The 26,542-nt window shown below is 38.3% G+C and overlaps 1 protein-coding gene and 1 long non-coding RNA gene across 7 annotated transcripts in view; both read left to right on the plus strand.

Annotated features, from left to right (window-relative positions):
* Positions 1-12,296: 12,296 nt before the first annotated feature.
* Positions 12,297-26,542, plus strand: part of LOC107981980 (histone-arginine methyltransferase CARMER) — a 325,591-nt gene continuing 311,345 nt past the window's right edge. For 5 of the 6 annotated variants that reach the window (XM_031925137.2, XM_031925142.2, XM_031925140.2 and 2 more), the window contains exon 1: positions 12,297-12,687. In XM_031925137.2, the coding sequence (XP_031780997.1) occupies positions 12,555-12,687 (133 nt within the window). In that variant the 5' untranslated portion in view covers positions 12,297-12,554. The remainder of the gene's footprint in view (positions 12,688-26,542) is intronic. The other variant, XM_031925139.2, reaches the window with a different exon arrangement.
* LOC116416455 lies at positions 12,696-18,025 on the plus strand. Its single transcript, XR_004226873.1, has 2 exons — positions 12,696-15,402; positions 17,663-18,025. It is a non-coding gene; the product is annotated as an uncharacterized LOC116416455 (long non-coding RNA).

The raw sequence follows: 26,542 nt of genomic DNA on the forward strand, positions 1-26,542 counted from the left end.
CATTCTTGAATATTTTTTTTTTTTTTTATATTATAGCCTTCTCAAGTCCTCTCGAAGAGTCTTATATGGCTCTTCCCTCTGTCCGATACCATACAATGGTACCGGCCAGAGAGGCTCCCTATAGTCGCGGTGCATGTGCATCACATAGGAATGTAGCGCGCATGCATCTCGACTGGCCCTACAGTTTAATTATACAGTGCGAAACTGCATACAGTGGGATCCGAACCACTGGAGCTTTGATGTTATAAGACACTTATGCATATAACATACAAACGTATGTAAACATAGAGGTGTCCCGATGTCAGAAAATGCAGAGAGTCAGGCTTGAACCTAGAACCTCTGGATTACTAGTCCGACACTCTGCCTACTGAACAATCGCCGCTCATTTCTTGAATATATAACGACATCACGTTCAGCAGGTTGACCGTCTTCTCCAACAAAAATCATTGCAACTTCATTGCAAGTAGCTTCGTTATATGTATTTTTATCTAAATAGTTATTTCGTTTTATTGCCTCATTAACTGTCCTTGTCTGACGGTTACTATTATTACATCGTTTAATTTCATCTTGTTCTACCTTATACAAAATTTTGTAAGCTTTAGCATAAGGATTAATTTTTCTAAATAAATTATCTAATCGACTTAATAGTTCTACTTTTGTGTCTGAATTACTCCCTATTAAAAATTTTACTCAAGATGGTATATAAGAACTTACGTAAGATCTTATATCAGATCTTGGCAAAGATCTTGCGCGAGATCGTACATAAGATCTTACCAGCGATTTTCAACCAAGAACTAACATAAAATCTTCCGTAAGATCTTATCTTCGTTCTTGGTCAAAAATCGCTGATAAGATCTTATGTACGATCTTACACAAGATCTTTGACAAGATCTGATATATAATTTTACGAAAGTTCTTACATACGATCTTGAGTAAAATTTTTTATAGGACTTTCATTAATTTTTCGTTGAGTCGTTGCCATTTCATTATCTAAAATATACAATTGTCCGTATTCGAGTTTCGAGTTTTAGAAGCCCGTCGTACAAGATGCCCCAGAAGTCCGGCCCTAAGATTGAACCCTGTGCTACTCCTGCAGTTATAGGTCTTCTTCTACGTCCCTGCTTCGTGTCATACTCTATAACGCGATCCCTCAGATAATCTTCCGTAAGACGCATAATGTATTGCGGCATACCGAAAGACTCTAAGGCATCATATATGTCGGTCCATCTTGCTGAGTTGAACGCGTTTTTTACATCTAACGTTACCAAAACTACGATGTCTCTAGTCGCGTGTCTAACCTCTTCTACCCTCTTTACTGTGTCTGTTACCTCTCTGATAGCCCCTATGGTCGATCGTCCTTTTCTAAAGCCATACTGCTTATCAGAGAGGTCTCCCGCTTCGCGTACGGCGCTAAGTATTTGCGGTTTAATCAGCGCTTCCTCCGTCTTTCCCATCGTATCCAATAGACTCAATGGTCTTTAAGAAGTGTCCGCGTCCGCTTCTTTTTGCGGTTTTTCGATAAGGACTAATCTTGCCCTTTTCCATCTCGAGCTGAATACATCCAGTATCAGGCACAGATTGTACATTTTCAGTAGCAGCTCCGGCCGTTGGATTGCGACGACTTTCAGCATTCCCGCCAGAATACCATCCAGTCCTGGTACTCTGCCGCTTTTCAGGGAAGAGGTTGTCGCGATAAGCTCGCCCTCGGTGAAAGGGGGTATCTCATTTATCGGCACATTCGTTCTTTCTGCCTGAGGTCTGATGGGGTGTGTGGGAAACAGCCCATCGATTACCTTTTCTATCACTTCTGCCTCCGTGGGCTCCGTTTGTTTCATTTCGCCTATCTTTCGGGTAACGATCGCATAGCCGTCGCCAAATGAATCTTTTTCCACTTCATCGACGATCTTTGCCCAACAGCGTCGCTTACTTTCCTTTATCGCGTCCCTCAGCCAAAACCTGGTCTGCGATAGGTAGTGGTGTTTCCCTCGTTTGCTACCACTAAGCTTAGTCGAGCTGCCATCTCGAGGATGGCCCTGCCTCTGCAATTCGTCGTCATCATACCCCATTCCGTGGCCCTCGCGTTGAAGTCGCCCCCAATGACGAGTTCCCCGGATACGTCTCTTATTGCATCCTCTAGCACCCCTAGTCGTATCGCGAAATCCGCCGCAGTAAGGTTCGGTGAGAGATATACGCTGAAGTAAGTCATGCGGCCCACCCTTACCCGTACGTAGTCATCCCCCGTCCCTGATTCTGCGATTCCGCGTCCGGCCACCCAGACTGCGGCGGTCCTTGCATCGTGGGACACCTAGCCGGGTGTGTCTCGATCCGTGTACTGTTCGCTTATCAGGAGGATGTCCGCTTTCTCCTCTGCGACAAATTGCGGTAGGAGATCGTGGGCGAGCCTACTTCTGTGCAGGTTGCCTTGAAGTATCCGCGCCATTATCCTTGCGTTTTTCCCGCTTTTAAGGCCGCCCGGAAGACCGCGCACGTACCGGTGCCTGGTGCATGCACCGTCTTGTCCTCGGCCATCTTAGCGTCTTTGAATAAGAAACACCTCCTTTGTTGGGTTGGCACAGTGCATAGTGCTGCCTTGTGCCCACTCGCGCCACACTTCCAGCAGTTGGCGTTCCTGTCGGGTCCTTTACATCTCGCCTTTACGTGTCCGTAACCGAGGCAGCGATAACATCGCGTAGGGTTCGCGCGAACCCTCACTCGGCAGTTTATCCAGCCGATACGGATCTTCCCTTTTCTGAGCAGAGCGGAGGCCTTAATCTGATCTATTTCGATCACTGACACCCTCTGCTCCCTCGTGTTCGGCTCGAACAGATGGACTTTGGCATCTTCTTCGCCCGTCTCGGCTGTGATAGCACTGCGAACATCGTCCTGCGTCGTAAGACTGTCGATGTCCCTAATTTCCAGTGTGATTCTGGAGATCTTTCCCCTGACTGTGCCTGCCTTTCCAATGGCAGTTTGGATGGCCGTTTTAAGTGATTCTATTTTATCATTACTCTTACCTACGCCAATCAGAACGCCGCCTTCTTTTGTCTTGCTGAGATACTTAACCTCCGTATTCAGCTCCTCCGGCTTTACCCTTGCCTTGATCTGTCCCCAGATTTCGGCGTAGGTTTTTCCCGGTTCCGGTCTTACGACGATTGCATCTCCTCTCCGCCGCGGGGTCCTTTCTGCCTTTTTCCTCTTCCTTCCTTCTGATTTTTCTTCTCCTTCTTCTTTGTCTTTCTCCCTGCCGCTAGTTTCCAAGGCTCTTGTGCCTCTGCAGTTTTGTTGCTCGTGGAGGGTGCCCTTCTGTCCTCTTTCTTGTCTTTTTTCGCGGGGGTACCATCTCCTCCGACGGATGATGCCCATTCCCTCTTCTTCGACTTTGTCGTCCTCTGAGGCTTTTGATTGTCCGCTTTAGGTTGTTGGGGGGACTGCCTCTTTGCATCATCTTCCATCTTGTCGAGGGTCGTGAGAGCTTCGATTATGGTAGATCCTATAATAGGTAATCCATCCTTAATCGTAATATTCACGTTCTTCTGCTTCTCCAGAGTTTTCATCATTTCTCTGGTCGTGCGCCTTATTTCCAGTAGCTTGTCTCGCAGGCTGGCATGATCTTTTAGCCATTCCTTTATCGTCTGGCTCTCTTCATCTACCGGTGCCTTCTTCTCGAACCGGTACTCTGCTGCGCTCATTGCGCTGGCTATGCTGGTACTGCTGCTTGCTTTGTGGATCCACCACCTTGTGCTGTTGGTACCCTTATGGTTTCCAATTCCAGGATTTCCTGTGTATTTTTTTGATGTTCGTTATTGGTCTCCATGTTTAGTAGTTTTCTTCATCTCGGCATGTGTCCGACCACCCGGATCCCCCTGTCTATAGGGGCAGCTGGCATGGCCCTAACACATGACTGAAGGCGGTACCAGACTGGGCACATCATACCGGGGTATAGCACGCACTATCGAACTAGTCCATCTCGGCTCTCTCGAGCCTCCCACCACGAACGAAGGTGCTCGGCTCTCTAGAGAGTTTCCTGCAGACGTCATTCGATATCACGCACTCGCCTAGGCCGATTGACCAGAATTGGCTAGATTCCGGCCTCCCATCTCGCACGTCAGCGGAAGCCAAAGATGGGTCAGGTCACTTCCGCGTGCAACTTCAGATCGCCTCGCCACCCAGGTTCTCCTATTGGCGGCTCACGGGTCGCACCTCACGGTCAACACGGCGGTTCGCTTGATTAGTTAGAGAGCAGCGTTCTGCTCGTTTATGGGGAGTGCTGCTCTCCTAAGCCCATCACCCGGTCAGCTGCTAAGGTGTTAAGGCAGCTGCCTTCGACAAGGAGCGAACATATCGATGGGTTTTGATAGTCGTTTGTGTAACGTAATTTTGGCTTTATTAGGTATCAGAATGTATTGTATCAGTTCAGCATACAAATATATTATAAACTATTATTTTGTATTACAATAACGATTAAAATGGTATTAAAAACGATCAATATATTATCATAAAATGTTTTAAAAATCAGTTATATATATTAGTCGTTTTTTATCGTTTTTGATGATAATTACTGCATTTATAAATCTAATCGCTTTTAATCTCTTATAATCATATTTAATATTCATGCATCATTTTTCTTTTTTTTATATTTAGAACTTTTTCATTATATTTTACGGAACACTTTATAAATACACACTTGTACTGCCTAATCTTACACGCACTGTTACATTAATGCATGTATTACAGGCATTTTATAATGAATTATTTATGTAATAACTTGAATGGTCTTATATACTAACCATAACAGATTCTCACCACTTGCGAGTAATAAAATCTTGACGCTACCTGGCGACGAGTCATTCTTAATCGTTTCTTAGTATAATTCAATCGTTTTGCATAATCGCAATGGATCGTTATGTTTGGTATAAAATTTGATTGTATCCAAACGTTTTCAATCTGTTGCAATGCTCTTTATAATGTTTGAAATTCGCTGGATCTTGATGTAGTGTTATCGTTTTTAATCTATATTAATTTAATGGTTGTTAACATATAATATTAGTAGAAGATTTTTATATTTTTTAATCGTTTATTGTTCAATGCAATAAAAATGTTGTGGAAATGATAGATGTGAAAAACTTTGAGTAATTGTTTTGGACTGTAAAATAATGTGGAAACTAATAATTTTACATTTTAATTCGGAGCATCACTAACATGAAACCTGTCATAATTTTTACAAATTTTCATGATTTTCCAAAAGGCTTGACATTTTTACAAATTTATATTGGCAACTCAGAAAAGCGTTCATTTTATAGTAATATTTGTGCACAGTATTTCATGTTTTCTTACAATCGTGCATATAATCTCTTCGTTCCCTACGAAGACTAGCACGTTTTGCGTCCTTGCCGCAAAGACTAGCACATTTCACGAAAACACTAGTGGTCCCGGGGCTTTATGCTTAAACAATAGATGATATTTACGAACGCCAAAGTAGTACATAGTAATATTCACACGCAAAGAGTCAGCTAGTAAAAAAATTATTAATTTATCATAAGTATTTCTCATACTATAAAGAGCATTAATTTGAGCCGTAAAACGTGCTATTTCGCGACGAAAAGTGAAAAGTGCTACTCTTCGTGGCGAATAACCAAACGTACTAGACTTCGGTGCGAGAACTGAAATGTACTACTCTTCGTAGGGAGCGATGATGTATTATCTCACATTTACAAAATATTGCGACGTGTAGCCTGTGCGTCTACACGCGTACACAAATGGCCGCATGGAGCAATGGTGCCTCCCCTGCAGATTCTGCAGGTGACTATGCCCTCCCTGTAGCGCCGCGGATCGCTAGGTGTTGTCGGACAACGCTGTACCGACGCAGCCGACATACACCTGCTCCTGCTCGCACCAGGAGTCGCGTCGCGAACCGAAGGAGCGAGATCGGGACGAGCATGGAAAGCAGCGCAAGGCTGAATGACGCCTGCGCATCGCCGCTGCGCAGATGCGAGCACGCCGCGATAGCTCGGCAGAGCGAGAGAGAGAGAGAGCGAGAGCGACAGCGAGAGAGAGAGAGAGAGAGAGAGAGAGAGAGAGAGAGAGGGAGCGAGAGCGACAGCGAGAGAGAGAGAGAGAGAGAGAGAGAGAGAGGGAGCGAGAGCGACAGCGAGAGAGAGAGAGAGAGAGAGAGAGAGGGAGCGAGAGCGACAGCGAGAGAGAGAAAGAGAGAGGCTCGCGCGCGAAGCCCGCATTCCGTCGCAGAGTCGGCGCGACAAGTGGTGAGAGCGCGCGTACACCACTAGCGCGCACCACTAACCGGGCCATGCCGCCGCACTGGCGCAGTCCAGTGTGCTAGCGGGAGTCCCATGCACCATAACTGCACCGTGACTTCAATTTAACTATGGCGCCAGATGACGCGCCAGAGTAATCTGACGTATTCACGCTATCTCTCCCTCTCACATACTAGACGTTGATAGAAGAGAGCGTTCGTGCGGTTGACGCTGGCGGTGTCGCACCGCCGGCTATTAATATAGATGGCGCGGATTCGAGTTTCTGGGTACGCGCAGGACTTCGGGGACAAGAGAGACTTCCTCCTCGTCCAGAATAGTCTCAACAGCTCTAGCGATCAAACGTTCCATCCAGCCATCGTGCAACTCCGAGTATTTCAGAGAGTGAGAGAGAGAGAGAGAGAGAGAGAGAGAGAGAGAGAGAGAGAGAGAGAGAGAGAGAGAGAGAGAAAGAGTAGAGAAGCCAGTAAGAAGGAAGGTTGAGGTTCCGAAGAAGAAGGATAAGTAAATCGTCGCATATTCTGCACGGTTGACAATTATTCATGTGTTAATTCTGGTTTTGGGTGTTATCGCAAATAACAATAAATATAAAATCGTCCCGGGTGTTGCGTTGCACCGCTGTTGATCGCCAAGCGACCAAGCTTTCGACAAGAAGAATTATACAGCCCCACAAAAAAAAATGAAATTATTTTCTCCGATATCTGAGGAGGTGCACTTTATGTTTTTGGGGTTGCTGAATCCGAATCCGGGGTCCGTTTAGCCTCATCACGTAAGGGTCAAGGGCATCTGAAGGTCAAATTGCGGAATGACTCCCTGTTGGAAAAGGCCGATAGAAGTCGATTAGATCACTTATCGACTTGAATATTGAATCTTAATTTCACTTTTTGCAGTGACCGCAGCTCTGTTGAGGTGGCTACCTTGGCCTGACCAGAGTATACAGCTACAAGTAGTAGAACCCACAGACATGAGCATGACAACCCAAAAACCCCATATCATTTCTGTTATGTTTGTGGTTCGTACACACCACCACATGGCCGGAAAAATATTACTCATGTTGTTAATACTGCATACAAGTATTGTTTCTCACTTAACATATTAAATCAAGATAAGAATTGGGTTCCACATATCGTTTGTCTGAATTGTCATAAGATGTTGATTACATATTACAACAATAAAGATCTTTCAAATTTGAAATACTCACACCTGTAAAATGGACTATACCGGAATCAAAACAAGACTGTTTATTTTGTAGGGCAATTACTTATGGATTCAATAGGAAAAGTAAATCAAAAATCAAGTCTATTTGTACCGATAAAGTAGTTCCACCTATTTTGATTTTGAAGCATAGGGGTAAGTTCAAGGATACCGTTGCAGAAATAGAAGGCAAGGAAGACATAGATATACAGATGAGTGAGGAAGAAGTACAAATAGAGGAAAGTGACAGCGACATGAGTTCAGATGAAGGAAGTGGAAGCGATGGAAAGCAAAGTAAAAGAAATAAAGAGCCTCAAAAGTTTACGCAGAATGGATTAAGTGACTTGGGGAAGAAAATTAGGGTTGTCGAAAGAAGCTCATGAACTTTTGGCTTTAAGGCTAAAACAAAAGAATCTTTTGGAAAAAAGTGCAAAGATTTCAATTTATAGGACGAGAGAGCTCGAGTTTCGACCTTTTTTCACAAAAGATGAATCAGTGGGATTAGTATATTGTAATGATATTGTCGGACTCATGAATAATGTCAAAGCTGACAGTTACAGATCGAATGAGTGGCGATTATTTATAGATTCTTCTATTTGCAGTTTAAAGGTGATATTGCTTCACAACACAAACATTCTGGCTCCCATACCAATAAGTCACTCCACAGTTCTCAAAGAATCCTACGAAAATATCAAAATTGTCCTAGAAAAAATAAAATATAAGGATCATCAATCGAGAATCTGTGGTGACCTCAAAATCATTGGAATTGTTCTTGGGATGCAGAGCGGAACTATCAAATACCCTTGCTTCATGTGTCTTTTTGATAGCAGGGATCGACAAAATCAGTACATAAAGAAGGATTGGCCAAAAAGATCTCTGCAGCCTGAATCGTTCAATGTCATCCAGCCGCCTCTTGTGAATACATAAAAAATTTTAATTCTACCACTGCATCTCAAACTTGGCTTTATGAAACAGTTTGTCACAGCCTTAGATAAAGATGGAAATTGCTTCAAATATATTGTGCAAAAAATGTCCAAACTCAGTGAAGTCAAGTTAAAGGCAGGAATTTTCGATGGTCCACAAATTCGAACGCTCTTCGAAAGATGTCAATTTTACAGCCCAAATGACGGATTTAGAGGAAGCTGCATGGACTAGTTTTCGTGCAGTTTCTGAGAACTTTCTAGGAAATATTAAAAGCCAGAATTATCAAAAGTTAATAAGTGATATGATTAAAAACTATAAGAATTTAGGGTGTAATATGAGCATCAAATTACATTTTGTAGATTCACATCTTGATTTCTTTCCAGACAATTAGGCGATTTCAGTGAAGAGCAGGGAGAGAGGTGTCATCAAGATATGACAGATATCGAAAAACGCTATCAAGGAACATGGGGTATAAGTATGATGGCGAACTATTGCTGGAATTTGAAACGAGATGTAGAAACAGTTCAAGCATCACCTAAACGAAAATCACTACGTAGATCGTTTGAAGATAAGCGAGTCCGTTATCACAAACGGACAACAGGAGATGGATAGACCTTCACAAAATGACTTGTTGACGTATTAAAAGATGAAAAAAAAGGTAAATACGTATTCGGATGTAAAATTTTCTGCTCTTTCGTAATCCGGAGTAAGAAAATATTATATCGTTATATTACGACGTGATTGGCGCAAATGAATACCAGAATCGTGATCAACGGCCCAAAATCTCAATTTACAGCCAAAAGCTGGTAAATGGATTTGATTTTGGATGACCATCACGTGACCTACAAAGGTCTGTTCTAAATAAAAGTCAATACATATTCGGACGTAAAATTTTCTGCTCTTCAATAATCCAGGGTCAAAAATATCATATCATCAAATTTTATGGTTTTGACCTTCATTTGACCTTGATTCTGACACTTCAAGGTCAAGAGATCCCCAAATTCAGATTTAGCGACCCCGGAAACATATATATAGATTTTTCCAGATTTTTTAATAGTCATTCCGCAATTTGACCTTCAGATGCCCTTAACCCTGAAGTGATGGGGTTAAACGGATCCCGGATTCGGCTTCAGCAACCCCTAAAACATAAAGTACACCTCCTCAAATATCGGAGAAAATAATTTCAATTTTATTTGTGGGGCTGTGTTATCGAGCCGCTGTTTATCAAAAGATCCAGCATTTATGAAAATTCTTAGGTTGAGCCGCCGTTGATATTTAAGATCCAGCAACACGAGTTTCTCGATTAATATTTGCGTGGCGTCGTCGCCGATCAAATCGTGATCGAAGCGGCTGTAACGATAGTCTTTTCGCGAATCGTAATCGCGTCATCGCCTTACGTATAGCCGTTGTCCGTCACGCCGCAGAAACGCTCCGTATTGCGGTGACCTTCGCGACGTTCTACAATTTTTCGCGCGTTTCAGCAAGGATTCGTACAGATGCGAGGTGGCACCGAGCTTCCGATTACCAGCTAAATTCCAGGAGTGAATCTGAAAGGAAAACGCCATATTGACGGACGCCGCGTCCTTTAATCGCAACGCCGACGCCATTTTGGGCGAGTCGAATAACGAATATCAGAGTCATGAAAGCGCGGTTTGTTGCATCGCGTTTGCTGATTTCTAGTAGAAATTCGTTATCTTGTCTTAGAGCCAATAATCGGGTGTTATCGTGTCGACAAATCCATTGTCGCTTGACCAAGGATATCAGTCCGAATTGTTTATTTATTAAGTTCGTTTATTATTGAGTAACATCGCGTCTCAAGTCTGTGTTGATTTATTACGGGGAAACTTGTAATCAGACCAAGTCTGATCCATCCTTGGGGTTGTAGAATATACGATTATTGTTTTGTTAAGCATAAACCATTGTGTATAAAGCTTTATTTCTAAACCTCTGCCACGCTAGGCTCGCCTGTCCTAGTACCTACACGTTGTCCCCCTCTGTAGATATAAGAGTCCGCAGTAAGAATATCGAGTAGAAGTAGTGTAATCTGATTGTTTGCGTCACCGCAGATCGGTTATAAAAACACAACATCACAATATTATTAAATTTAAAGACTAAGATGTACAGTTTTAATGCACTCAAATTTTTTATAGTGGAGTAATACATCTTCTATCTAGGAGCTCCAGATCACCAATCACTGAGTCTAGTAAGAACGCTCCATAGTTTTTGGCATTTAAGTATAAGAATGCTTTCAAACTGTGTCGGTGTTTCAGGTCAGCCATGATGGGTCACAGGGAGTGCGGGCCGAATTTTTTATTGGTGCAATTCGGATTAATGAACTAACAATCACAAGAATTCAAGTTTATCACTTTTAATTGCGTTATAAGTAGTTAAAAATGATTTCAATGATTTGCATTAAATACGATCAAAAATGATAGAATTATGTATTATTTGCGATTTTAATACTATTAAAAACGATTAAAATGATTTTAATTATATGCCCTAGTGGAAAAAAATGTAATAAATTGTAATAAATCGTAATAAAACGTAAAAAAATGTAAGAAAATGTAAGAAATTGTACTTTTTTGTCGGATTTCGGACCTTTTTTCTCATACGTTTTTGTACACTTTCTTACATTTTCAGATATGTTAACTTTTTTTTTACATTTTATTACATTTTATTACATATGTTATTTTACCGCCTAATAAAGTCATTATATTTTTTTAATTATTAATTTTATAATAAAATGTAACAATGCATAAGAAATTGTAAGAAAAAGTAAAAGGATGCAAGCAGAAGTAAGAAAATGAAAAAGGCGCCATTTTCTTATATAATATTACGCTTACAGACAATTTTTTACATTTTGTTATACTTTTTTACGTATTGTTACATTTGACTTTTCAAAGAAGAGACCCTCATGAAATCCTGGATCAATGGATCTGTAATAAATTGTAATAAAACGTAACAAAATGTAATAAAATGTAGCAAATTGTAATAAAACGTAAAAAAGGTTCGAAATCCAACAAAAACGTACAAATTGGTACGATTTGTTACATTTTCTTATATTTTATTACAATTTATTACATCTTTTAATTCTACTAGGGTGCTATTAGAAACAATTTCATTTGGCTCATCATTAATTACGATTAACTAACAAACAATTAAATATAATTAAAATTTATTACTTTTAGTTATCATATAGTCTTTTAAAAACGATACGATTACTTTGGATTAAACTTGACATTGCCGCATTATTTTCAGCGATTTCAAGGACATTAAAATAGATTAAAATAGATTAAATGGAATTGTTAGTGATTATGCGGATCGAAAACGATTAAAATGAATGCTAAAAATATTCATTAATTACTGTACGATTAAAATGTATTAAAATTGATTCTTCTAAAATTATAACGAGGATTAAAGTATAAGAACGATCAAAATGTGATTAAAATTAATCAAATTTCATCGCTTTTATTCTTCAGCTATTAGCAGGGGGTAACTAGATTTGGTACATAGGGTTGTTGTGTTTTAGTTTTCAATTGACATTGTTTTATTCAAACAGCGCGAGGTCAACGGTAATTCGAACATTTACGAATTGGTGCAGGGACGTTCAATAGCTGACTTCAGGGGACAAAGCAGATCGCTTTTACCACGGTGCCCGCTGAAGTGAGCATTTAGGTGCCCCTCCAAATAATCGTGACCCTAGCACTGTTTGTTTGAACACAAAATAAATAAATTAATAGATAAAATAAACAAATGAAGGAAATTTTTAAACTTGTATAATTAGAAAGAGCTATTTTTCACAATGAACTATTTATCGGCAAGTCTAGTTGACTTGTTGGGACCTAAGAGTACATGCGTCTTTCTGCCACAATTTTCGATTTTACGACTTCCGACTCCTAAGGATGTTCTTACTTTAACTGGTTGTAGAATGTAGGTATGAGATTGTGAACTGTATATATTTTTGAAAAGTCTTCGTATTTTTATAATTAGTAAATGTGCGTGTTTTGACCAGTTACTAATTTATTTTGCATTTTTTAATGTAAATAGTCAATAATATACTTCAATTTATCTGTCTACTGTATTAAATTTTAATGTCTAAGTTCGTTCTGAGAATTTAAAATCAATTGTCTGATTTTAAGGTTATAATTGTAAACAGTTCTGTTTAAAATGGCAAATGTTTTCAAATCTGTTAGAATTTGGACATTATTAGATAATGGAAAAATATGCCCTGTAGTAAAAGATACTGTAATTTTAAAAATGAACTATGATCCTCACGGATTTAGTATAAAAGTTGAAACAGGTACATACATTGAGTAAAAAGAAATATGAGTATATGAACGTTATATTAAAAAAAAAAAATAAAATAAAATCAATCATAATTTTAATGTATAACTTACTATTCAAATTTGTATAATTTTATAAATTACTATAGCCTGAAATATGCAATTATTATTATATTATTATATTTTTGTAAAATAACGATTTATACACTTTATAGATATAGTTTTTTTAGTGTTAGTGAATACGTAACTCTTTTTCAATTTTGTAAAAATGTAGAAATAGAAAAATTTGTAATTAAACTAAATCTAAAAAGTTTTTCAAATTCAGTGTTACATATACTTTACAAATTATCTTCAAATTATTTGAGGAATAAAATAAAACTTTCAGAATCATTAGTAATTACACAAAAAGAGTAAAATTTTTATTATAATTTTATGATGTATAATTATGCAATCATAGAATTGTGAAAGATAATTCTATATTAAAGATCAGTTAATTTTTTCTCTCAACAATGCTCAAAGCCCCTCATTATTTCTTCACAGATAGGGATAAATGGAGCAAATTTGTAATTTTTTTCAGAACAGATTTTTTTGCCATCTTTTAATTAATAATTGTACAAACATCAAGTTGAGTGATCAAACTAACTGAAAAAAATGCTTATAAGATTCATTCGCAAGGAAAAGTATAACTGAATTGTATTCAATTAAAAAAAATTTTGATTTTTATGAGATTTGTAATTTAAGCGCTGATGAGCTGTAAATGGTTGCTTAGGTAAAATGTTGAGAAGTTACGGACAATTATTCATTCTCAAAGTGTCCAGAATTTTTCATGAATTTTTGTTATTTTTGTAACATAGGTAACAAATATTAATTGTAATATTAATTAATTTGTAATAAATAATTTCACATAAAATTCTATTCTATGATGACGTTTCATTGGTGTGATATCCAACCTCCTCAGATCAAAATAATAATTCTAAATCTTATAATATTAGACACTGTCTATGTACACGGTAGATGGTAGACGGTACACGGGTTTTTCTTGCGGCAAATATTCAACCCGTGTACATGTACAGTACACGGTAGACGAGCCATTTTTCTAGAGCACGTTTAGGAAGAGTGTGCCTGAGTGGGTATGATTGCTTCAGCACATCTGAGCAAGAAAATCAATTAATTAGTGACTTATAATTTACTTTTCTTCTGCAAAGAGTAAATCTGTGTACTGTTGCCTTAGCATACTGATCTTTTCACTCAGATGTGCTAAAGCAATCATACCCACTCAGGCTCACTCTGTGCAAACATACTCTAGAAAAATGGCCAAACTTTGAATCGGAACAACTTTGTGTTTTCTTAATATTCTCCGCGAGGAAAATCCGTGTATGTAGACGGGTGGGTGTACGTAGACAGTGTCATAATATTCAGAGAAAATTCCTTGAGTGAATCAGAGTAAGCTATGACATATTAGCAATTTCCTCTTAATATTATAAGATTTAAAATTTATATTTTGATCTGAGAAGGTTGGATATCACACCAACGAAACATCATCATATAATAGAATTTTGTGTGAAATTATTTATTACAAGGATTAACTCTCCCACGTTTGTACTTAATTATTAATTTTCGGTAAATTTGGAAGGTAGCAAGTATGATTTTGTTCAACATAGATAACTTTATATCTAAGTAACTATTTAGAACTCGCCAATGCTAAAATTAAAGATCTTTTCCCAATTATTGAACTTAAAAAAATTATTTTTCTTTAAGGGGGAGTTAGAGCCATGTTAATAAGTTTCAGTACTACTTAACCTCAAAAATGGTTAAGATCATAAATAATAAATCAATCTAGTTGCTTTTAGCTTCAAAATGCAGTTGCTGTTATAATAATTTATATTTGCTAAGTATTATCTTTGTGTGATTTCGCATTATTTTTGCTCATAACAAAAAAAATGACCCAAAGGAAGGCAGCAATGTTTCTATGTTTTGGGATAATCTACATCATAACAAACAATTTATAATTTGATTTCTGATGGTCCAGAGAATATTGAAGGAAAACAATATAAACTATGACTTCAGGTGGAGGTCACAATTGGTCACGCTGGCTCCGACATCTTCTTAAAGTAAAAATATTTGAAACCTCATAGAATAATACAAATTACAAATTTGCTTCAGCAAAACTGTACAAATTAGCCCCAAATCAGTTAAAATTCTGTGATGGTGATTGTGTAACCACATTAAATAAAATTGAGGTTCATCAGACATCCAAATTTTTTTTATAAGCAATACTCTCAAGATATTATTGTTGGTAGAATGGAATTCTGAGTTGAGTTTTCAATCAAAATTGCAGTTGTAAGGTCACATTTATCTATTAAATTGAAAATATTTTACCAGCACTATCTAAAAATCTACGCACATAGGAGAAGATTGTAAAATTGAAAATTGCCCTAGTATAAATTAGCCTAATCTTTCCCTACACGGAGAGCTCTTTCTGCACCGACTTGCAGGTGTCAAATGCCGAAAATTAATCCAGCATAAGTAATTTCGTTATAATGATATGTTAAATAAAAGAATGCCTTTTTTACGTTATAACAATGAATTAATAAAGAGCGATATGTACAGGTCAAAGGTTTGAACGAGAAAGAATCCCCAACATGGTATGGGGTTCCTTAAGTACTTTATGGTCATCTGCGTACATAAAGTCACAAACATCAACATCCCGAGTCACTTGGTCTTCGAAAATCGTAATCAGACTCGCTCGCCTTAGTATTAAATATCCTTTGTCTCATAGAGTTCTAGACTTTGTCTGAACAAATGTAAAAGAATGCGACAATTACACGTGCACGTGTTCACTGTCCCTATCTAAAAAAGTCATGACCGGATGTAGTGAAGCCAAGAATGCGTCAATACGATTGGCTCATGTAGTCTGCATGTGTCAAAAGTATCGTTAGAATTTTTTAATTTGTTTTTGATTTCTAAAATTGATTCTAATATTAAAAATGTAATATAATACTATAATACATATAAAATTATAATTTGTGTATTTATAATATTCTATTGTAAATATTATTATTGTTACTAAAAGAAACATGATGTGAACGTTAACATAAACTGAGTTGTGACATAACCTTAAAATTTTAAAAGAAAGTTGGCGACGAAACCGTGGCAATTTTGAAATTTATATGAGCGCGAAATAAATCATATATTGTAAAGTTTGATATATTTCCGTAATAGAAAACAAATATTAAAAATATCAATCAAGCATTTATATTTCATTTAATAAGTTAATGAAATAATAGTCTACTATAGTGCACACTGCACCAAGTTCAAAAAATGCGAGTGGAATCTCTGCAGTGTTGACTATAATGGAGTGTTAGTTTCTCAGTGTCAGTTAGTGTTTATTTTCCAATGAATGCACACTAAAGTATTAGGCATTGGCGCATGCCATCTCTCTTTAATAGAAAAATTGGTGCATGCACCATCTTTTTACATGCTCACTTAGCTTTCACTAATTTTTTTTTTGTATGCACGGAGCTCCCTGTGTCTCATGGGAATAATGTGTATGTTCAAAGTAATTTTGAGAAAAATAGAATCTGCACCAAGTTAAAGAGGTTCTACCTGTAATAGAATTAAAAATGAGATATTATTGAAATTCCAGGTTCAAAATACACTCGCGATTTCGCTTTTTTCTTATTTTAAACAACTTGTAAATAACGCTCGTTCGCAACTATCTGACGTTTTGTTAATTATTTTTGTTTGTCAAGAATAACGAACAACAACGTAAGTATGCTAGTTCGATAAAGTGTAAATTTTATAAGTGTTGCGCGGCCGAAATTCTTCCAAGTTTTAAATGATAAAAAGAAAATATCCTAAGTTTTTGTACTATCCGAAATATTCTAAGTCCCGACCGGTCGAAAATATTCTAAGTTGCAGGACACCGAAATTATTCTAAGTCGCGAAAAACCGAACCGAATTCGGGCAGAGCTCTCGTGTGGCGATGATTTATAGAGTAGACTGAGGACGTGAGGACCTGTTGCTGGGCTCTTTTATGCTCTCGTAGTAGAGGCGATCTCCGATTTTCGTCTCCTCGGCGGGGTGGGTGTTTGGCCAATTAGGAGACCTAGATGCAGCTTCTTGCCTTATTTGGAGCGTTTCATGCATGTGACGGTGCAGGAAGGTCCAATCTGAAACCAATGTAAAAATCTTCTCCTCTAGTACATCGAGTCGTCCCCTTGTGCTCTTCTCCTGTCAACTCGCCTCTGATTTACTTTTTCTTATCTGTAGGCTTATAGAAGCTCCTCTTTGCGTTTTGAGCCGACTCGTGCGGTGTCCTCTTTGGCGGCTCCTCGAACTTCCAGAGCGCGTGACTTATGCGTCACTTGCCGATAGCGCTGCGCGCTCCGTGGGTTTCCCCTTCATTGCAGGTGCATCGCTTTCGGGTATGCGCGGTCCATGATTTACAGTAGGCTTCTTATTTTTCTCTCTACTTGTGCTGTGCTGTATTCGTTATATTTGTAGCGGCTCGGTTTTAGTATCGGTGTGTTCTGCTGTAGAACCGCAATGTGTGCGTGCGTATCGGTGTTCTATTTTATCCTGACTGTTTTACGTGACTTTACTATTATTATTGATTTTCCTAACTGATTTTACTTCGAGTTTAATCATGTTTTCATGTTTACTTCGACTTACGTTGTCGTTCCTTATTCTTATTTATCCAATTAATTATTGAATTTGTTGAGTTTGCTATATCTTATTATGCACTGCATTCTAATGGGAAGGGTATTGATTGATTTACTTCATAATAACTAATCTTACTTGTTTTCAATATATTAAAATGCGAAAGAAAGTGAGCTTAAATAAAAATATTAGGCTGATATCACCTGATAATCAGCTGACGTTTCGATATGATTATCAGCTGATTATCACTTGATAATCAGCTGACGTTTTGACACGATTATCCGCTGATTATCAGCTAATAATCAGCTGATTGTCATCTGCTTTTTTCAGTAGGGATAAGCTGACTATCCTATGAGACCTACTCTATCGATTGCGAATGTGAATATGGCCTTCCTTCAGCAGAAGGTAACAAATAGAACAAGCTCTGTGCCAACTGCAATTGTACAATTTCCACCTCAAAATAAACAAGATGAACAAAGCCTACCTGGACAACTTACACGAGACCAGCGGGCGTCAAGAAACAAGAACCAGCCTAATTAACAACTTACCTCCAACTCTAATGGATAGATTGATTATGTTCTAACAATTTGATTATGTTCTAACTTAGAACTGATTAAATTTTGGGGATGCTGGACTGACTCGTTTTAATTGTATTGCTATATCTAATTTTTAAATAATATATTTTTTTTCAAATTTCTTCGCATTATAACTCTAAAACGGATTCATTTAATGACTATATCCTAACTTAGAACTGATTAAATTTTGGTAATGACCTACTCGTTTTGATCTTATTGATATCTGATTTTTGAAAAATACATTTTGCGATAAGCTTAAACGGATTTGTTTACGGAGAGCGAGCATCGCCGAACGAGCAGCCGCGCGGCTGCTTGTCCGTTCATGAACAACAAGTTATTGGACTTGAAAACTAACTTGCGTCATTCCTGTCACTGCCCAGATTTTATTGTTTTTACGGAGACTTGGCTCAAACCTTCTACTTTATTTTCTGAACTTGGATTCCGAGGATTTCACCGTATTCAGACGTGACCGCGTGCCAACTGCAGGAGGCGGTGGAGGTGTTTTCATTGCCATTCGCAGGGATATTTACTCGCAAGTGATTACAACCGACTCCAGAGTGAAACAACTCTTCGTAAGGATCATCTTATCAACAAATAGTATCATCCTTGGCGTGGTGTATATTCTGCCTCTGCCTGTCTTACAGAATGACTTGAGTATATAAGCACTTTTGAGGAGCTCCACCTGAAAATTCCGGACCACAATTTTATACTAATGGGTGATTATAATCTTCCTCATCTTGCACGGACCAAAGTGCCACGTAAGTATATTCATCCAAATCTACGTAGGTGTGCTTTCAGTCTATGCTCAACTATGTCTTCTCTGAACCTAGAGCAGGTTCATCGTCTTCATCGAGATAAAGGATACTCACTGGACCTCTACTTTGCTCCACTGCAGTCTACTTTTCACACGTCTGCAGCTGACATTCTTGTTCTATGTGACGATCATAACCCACTGAGTGTGTTCTTGTATGAATGTTCACGAGTTTCGTATAATGTATCTAGAGATAATTTTAATTTTGTAAAAGCAGAGTATGGTGCAATCAATTGTGCCCTCGCGGATTTTGATTGGCAGTCTCTTTTGCAGTCATCCTCGGCCGATGATTGTGTTGAAAAGCTGCATGTTCTGCTTAATTCGGTGGTGAACAAGCATGTCCCGGTTACCCGAGGATATGCTGATACATATCCGCGATGGTATGGTGATGAATTAAAGGAGCGTATTGTTAAGAAGAAGATTGTTTATTGTGGGTTAAAAATGTATAATTTACAGGCGGATTTCATTGAATTTAAGGAGGTTCCCCATCGACAATCCCTGCCAAAAGTTCAGCTCGCTGCTGTGCTCTCTCAGCATGGCTTCCCTCTCTGCGCAGCGTAGAGACTTTTGAACGCGTTTCTAACGGTCGCACGCACACATCTTTAGACTCGCCGCGTCGGTGAGCGAGAGACTTACACGTTCACGCAGGCAACGCTAGTGTGCATGTGCGCGCTGCTGATGACAGTCTTCTTTAGAGTACAATAACTCGGGAACTAGACGTCATATCATAGTTCACCAGGGCTTAAAATATTCGTAATAACGCCCTTAACGTTACTTTAGTTTTTTTAACAAAACCGTAAGAAGAATTTGGTTGCTATCAACGAAAATGTACGTTTAGCGCGGTTCTAGCATAGGGATCGTGTGTTCAACACGCAAACTCTGAGGCCTCATATCTCAGCTTCTAGACGTCAAATTGATCTAAAATTTTAGGCGTATATGGACAAATACTATTATGAAGCAGTGTGCAACGTTTCATCAATTTCCTAAGAAAATGATTTTGGTGGTGAAATTTTTTAAGCGTCTACGTGCGATTCGTATACGTTTATCCATAACCAAATATTGTGCCTACATCAATCCTGTACAAAATAGCATAAAAATAAATATAAAGGGCCTATAACTCTCTTACGGTCAGCGAAAATGAATTCTGTAATGTGTTTTTTCGCGATAAACGGTCTAGTTCGAGACTTGAAGCTGCGAACCCATTTGCTCAATATTTTGAATCTGTATACGTGAGCGGCCCTTGTCCTCGCTGTATTCCTAGATTGGATGATTATTGTATGGATGGCCTGAGGGCTGTTGTTATATCAAAAGAAATGTTGAGTATTGCAGTGGATTCGATGAAGGACAACGCGAATGCTGGTCCTGATAACCTGTCCGTAATTTGTGAAGTGGTTCTGCTCGGTCATAGAAACTTCTCTCTTGTATATTTTTAACTTCTCACTGGCAAACGGTTCCTTCCCTACGGCGTGAAAGTTTACACGTCTTCCTATTCGGAAAAAGGGTGACCATAACAGTGTCGAGAACGATCGGCCTATTTCTATGATTAGTTCTCTTTTTAAATTATTTGATTTTCATATTTAGTGAATCCACTGTCATGAATTTCTTGGTTCTGAACGATTACCTATCAGAGGCCTTTGAGAGCTCAATTCAGGTGGATACTATTTACGTTGATTTTTCCAAGGCCTTTGATACCGTTAATTATGACTTGCTACGGGATAAGCTTCGAACGATAAGTGTTAGGGGAATTTCCATTTGCTGGTTTGCGAGCTACTTGACGGGGAGAACTTTTGCCGTGTCATTGGATGGCGTTTTATCTGGTGTGATTAGCATAACTTCGGGTGTTCCCCAGAGGCCTCACCTTGGGCCGATTTTATTCCTTAACAACGTTGTAAGCTTGAATCTGTAAAAATTTTACATAATGCCGACGATGTTAAACTACTCTGTTGTTAAAAGTGATGATTGTTCTGCTTGCCTTCAGAGAGACGTGGATCTGGTGGTGAAGTGATTGAGAGACAATGGGTATATCTTAACCTGTCTAAATGCTTTATATTGACCTTGTATAAAAGAAATCGCCCGCTGCTCTTTGACTACTTCATTGATGGGATTCAGGTCGCTGGGATCACGGAGGCCACTGATGTGTGGACTGTATTTGACTCTAGGTTGTCATTTGAGACCCACAAAGAACAGGTTATTTCTAAATCTCCTAGTCTGATAGGTTTCATTAAACATTCTATAGCTTATTTCTCAAATATTTATTCAATTATTTACTTGTATCAAACACTAGTTATTTCACATTTTATCTATGCTTCACGAATTTGGTCACCACATAAGCAGTTTCAAATTGACAAGCAGCAGTGAGTGCAACGCAAGCTACTCAGATACGCATCTTATAAGGGGAAAACCCATGCACCCATTTAATCACAATTGCGCTGCGGTGGCGTTGGACCTTGCAATTCAGACCATAAGATCGCTGCACCATTACCACCACTGTTTGTTAGCTTTTAAAATTATTAGGGGCCACGTTACCTCTGCAGTGCTTCAAGGCACGTTTCAAGTACTTCTGTCCTTTTTATTAAGAAATCCAAACCAATCCATCCTCTAACGTAGCATTTTATTCTGCGTTAAATGGTATGAAACGTTCTTGGAACATTCTTTCTCTATTAATCCGTGAGCTTACTGCCGTGGGTGTTATCAAGAACACGCTCAGAGCGCTTGTTTCAGTATTTTATTTTGATTTTGCTTCCTTTCCTTCTTCACTTGGTTTTATGTGCATGATCTCTTAACTTTTGATATAGAAATTAGGTTAATTTGTATAATTTGTATAATTTTGTATTGTTTTGCTAGTGCTTCTAGCCCATTGTAAAAGGTCTTTTTAGCCCGTTTAAGTATCATAAATAAACAAATAAATAAATACATAAATAAATAAATTTCAAAAGAATAAACAGTGGGAGTGTATATCAGAGCATGATAAAAGTCTTTCGAAACGAAAAACTGCGTTTTTCAGGGTAGTTAAAACAGACGAACTTACGTACGCGCTGCCTAGAGGAGCTCTAGTACAGAGATTTAATGATGTTTTTAATAACGTTAATATATTACTAAAATTCTGCTACGGTATGTAAGTACTAGCTTCTCTAAAAATAGAAGTAGGTGAGACAGTTACGAAAAACTAGACAACTATCATAACGGACAGTTCACAGTAAAAGAGATTAAATAGAGAACAAATTGTGAAACATAAAGATAAATTGATAATGTGCCTAAAAAATGTGAAGAACATTACTTCTGGCACTGTTCTGGCTGTGGAGTTATCAAGGATTCAATGTGGATAGTAAATGTGAGAATCCAGTAATTTGGAAGTAGTAGATGGTTAAAATGTCCGACCTCTGTAGTGGGAGGCTAGACATAGAGGACTGTACGGAACGTATTCCAATGCATAAATTTGTTAATGATTTGAAATTACTAAAGCCTTCAAAATTCGACATTGACTTATTCTTTATAAAACTAGCAGCTGGTCCTATTTCTAGATTTTCGCTATGCGAATGCGCTCTTGCTAAAGATGGAGCTCTGCTCAAATTTGTTGGTTGGGTAAGCCGACAATTCTTCGGAAGTATGGATGCAGAAGAACGAGATAAATAAAACCAAGACATCGACACATAGTATCAGACTGCAGATAACAATCAGCTCTAGACAAAATAATGCTGCATAGACAAAATTAACGATTTTTTAACATTCTTCATGAAACAACATAGTTACAATTGTTGGCAGAGCATAGTTCTATTGCCGAGACATTGAATAGTTAAGGTAATCAGTTTGACTGATCTTAGGAGCATAGCATTAACTCCTATAAAACCTTAGCGAATACTATTAAAATAGCTACCCAAGGACACTTACATCCTCTATTATTCACCCACAAACAATTTTAGAGCGAAATATACCTGCAACTACAGAGCAAAAACAGTATCATATACAAATATCACCGCCAGCGGTTCTAGCATGAAATTAACAGTATATCAAAGCCCAAATCTACTTACCTTCTTAAAGACAAAGTCAGGACATCTAGCGTCAATTTCTTAAATAGTTGTATAAGATTGTTACTGATTCGAGGAACTTCAATGTAGAAAGATTGGCGGACAGTCCACGTAAAACTATACCGGACTAACGTTATATATAAGACGATCATGTCCAAAGACATCTTTTCATGGAACACGTCCTAGAGTCTGACTGTAAGCCTGTTACTAAACACGCAGCAGCTTTTCGACATCGTGGAGCACCTTGCCGCGCCGCTCATCCAACAGCTACGAGAGTAGATCAATCTGGCTCCGTCGAGGATGTCGCGAAATTTTCCAGAAATTTTTGCAGACTGTTTGAATATGATAAGCATCGGTCGACTATAAAGTAGTTTCTACGCTAATAATGAACTTCAAGCCAACAAAGTTCTAAGGCGCGTGCGGATTGACAAGATAACAGAGTTGGCCGACCTTGATAGCTGCAACGAAACGGAGAAGAAAACTGTCTTGCAATCTGATGAACGAAGAGCGTGAGGTAAGTCCAAAATTGCAGCGACTTGAGCTTCAAGAACTTGCCGGAAAACAGAATCGAGAAAATTCAGGTGAAGGCGTAGGTGCGCCACCGGGCAAAGTATTTCGTGCGCGCGCGGATAGACACCGGACGACGTGAATAACGAAAAAATTTAGCAAGCATCAAGCTCTGACAGTTTCAGGGATCGTCCCAGTGCCAAAAAAAATTCCCCGAATTTTTTCAGTGAATTGTGATTCAGTATACTGTTAAAATTATCAGGTCTCAAAATCTTCTTAAAACTAAGAGAAGTTAAAATTAAATCGAAAAATTTGTAATTAATAATAAAAAATCAATGAACTTAAATTTTGAGGGCGGCTATAGAATAGAATATTTAATTGTTTCTTCTAATAGTGCAGTCCTATTGATAACTATTTTTTATTACTTGTAAAGTTTGTCAAAAATTTTCTCCAAAAGTAATTAATTTTTAAGTAAAAAGGCAACATATACATCTCAATATAATATCTACGATAGAAGGTCTATCCAATATTTTAAAAGCAACTTCTTCTTTGCTTTTTCTTAGCGAAAATAATAGTAACGTTTCCGGCTTTTTAAAATACATGCTAGAAACACGTTTTAAGGAGTTTAAATCAAATCAAGGGTTTTTACAAAAGTCCGTATAGATGTGTGGAACTAATCTGTAAATGTTAATCTCTAAAAAAATTGATTTCTAGAAAAGTAAAAGGTTAGGCGAGTTTGATATATTCCGCAACGAAAATACATATAAAAAAGAACTGAGGTCAATCAAACAAGGTCAAGTTTATTATATTTAATCATAATAAAGCAAAAAAATTGTTTTGTTTAATCAAGGGCTTACTTAAATTAAAGCTGAGTTATGTGATGATCCATTAGGAACAACTCTCAAGATACTAACTACGTAACTTGCCATGCCCTTTTTATTGTACTTATGGTGTTTGTATCACATTATAATACATAAAAAGAAAATTTTAGTTTACCAGAAAACAAAATGAAACGAGAGTTGTTCCTAATGGATCATCATATAACTTAACTTTAAATTAAGTAAGCCCTTGATTGAACAAAACAATTTTTTTGCTTTACTATAATGAAATATAATAAACTTGACTTTGTTTGATTGACCTCAGTTCTTTTTTATATGTATTTTCGTTGCGGAATATATCAAACTCGCCTAACCTTTTACTTTTTTAAAAGCCAATTTTTTCAGTGATTTCAGTCCTTTTTGACCATGGCTTTTTTGTAACATTTTTATCACTAACATGAAAACACTGATTATTCTATCGCAAAATATTAGTATGGTGGCTATGATTGATAATGTATGTTAGAAAAATATGGGTAGGTATAAATTTACGCTGTCCACGATTATTATTATAGCTCTCAGACAACAATATCTATGAAGTACACCATCTAGACTTCGTCATCGGCCACCATGTACATCTAGACACCGTCCTGGTATGATTTATTTAACTAGACACCAAAAACCATGGAGCGCACTACCTAGACGTCGTCATCGGCCACCCTGTACACCTAGACACCGTACTTGAATGATTTTTACACCAAGACACCGAAAACTACCTGGACCTTGTCATCGGATACCCTGGCCACATAGATACTGTTACTGCTCTGGAACGCAGAGTATGCACCGGCAACCTCTTAATTCTGAATATCGTAAAATATTATATTTTCTTGAGAAAGCAATACCCATGTGTATATAGCTGTGCAGTCAACTTCACGGTTCTAACACTTATTGCAGCTGACGTAACGGTCCTACGATATTTCGGACCAAAGATGAAAAACGTGATTTTAGCATTTGTGGATTATACACTCACTTATTATAAAAATAAACAGCCTTTTCACTAATATTCTTGTTGGAAATAATATTTTAGCTCAGAAAACATTCTCATAAGTCAAAGAAACTTACCAGCAGTAATGATAAGCATTTTTTTTTTTTTTGATAATGAAAAATCCAAACACCAATATAGAAGTAAATAGTGACACGGGCGCCAAAGCTTCGTCTGCTTCTCAAACTCGCCTTCGTGGCGCAACCGCGCTACTTGGTGAAATTTGACGTTTACATCTACTTTTAAATTATGAATTCCAGAAGAGAAGTTATTTTAATAAGTAGCGAAGCTGCAGCCGCTTTATCAGTTGACATAAGGCAATAAGTGGACACAGCCTTACTTGTAGTCGCTGTTTTCGGAAGACGCGCACTACATACAACACACTCATATGCACTCTGATGCCACCGGTGATGTTGATGGTTTACTCGGAGGAATTGACATTGTCTCTTTCTATGTTATGGCAGAAGTTAATCAGGACGCCTTCTTCTAGCGATCACATACTTTCACTTTTTCGCACGCTATCGAGATCGCTCGCTGGGTTTAGTCTCACACTCAAGAGCTGATGCGTTCGCATCGGTGGCCGAAAGCTATTTTCCTGTTCGACAAACCGCGACTAATACGCGAGGAACCCTAGAGGCACCATCGTTAAACACGTTTTCCGTGGGGCCCGTTAATTAGCCTAGTTGACTTCTTCTTTAAAGTTTGACATTTCCATACATCCCACACCCACCGAGGTGATTAGAGGTTCCGGATCAAACTCGTCTTCTTCATTCTCGATCGTCTAGCCGTTTGCTTTTTGCGGTATCGTCCGGTTATTATCTAAACAGACTCAACCCCGACGCTTACGTTCCTCTGCAGCGGTTCAAGGAGCGTTTCGTACTTACGGCTTAATGGCCTTCGTCTAGCAAAATTATTCTTCAGCCTTGTCTTTCTCTTCCTTTCTCTTCGTCATTTTGTAACTTCTTGAGGATAGTCCTTACATAGTTGTTTACTGCGCACCAACCATCCTCTGACGTCAGCATGGTCTTTTATTCCAGTCCTTAATCCTTGGTATGAGACGGTGCATCTATCGCTCCTTTTCACTGGCGTCCCGACGTCTTTGCCACTCATCTAGGGTTTATTCCCCCCACGGATTTCAAAACTTCCTATTGAGTACTGTCACTACACCGGCTTTCTTCGTATATATTCTTCCTTTCTATTGCTAGCAAGTGAGTAGGCGGCATACCTAAAATAACGCACACTGCGTTTTCTGATACTGTTTGGTAAACAAAAGCGATCCGCAATGCACTTCTCTTATAAACTGTTAACAGCTTTCGTGCATAGAACTTTACTAAGATAGCGTCCGCCCATATTGGGGCACCGTACAACATAATTGATATAGTTACACTGGCTAGGAGTATCCTTCGACTCTGCGTTGGTCCTTCTACATTTGACA

This window comes from Nasonia vitripennis (assembly GCF_009193385.2).
Source record: "Nasonia vitripennis strain AsymCx chromosome 2 unlocalized genomic scaffold, Nvit_psr_1.1 chr2_random0005, whole genome shotgun sequence".
NCBI lineage: Eukaryota > Metazoa > Arthropoda > Insecta > Hymenoptera > Pteromalidae > Nasonia > Nasonia vitripennis.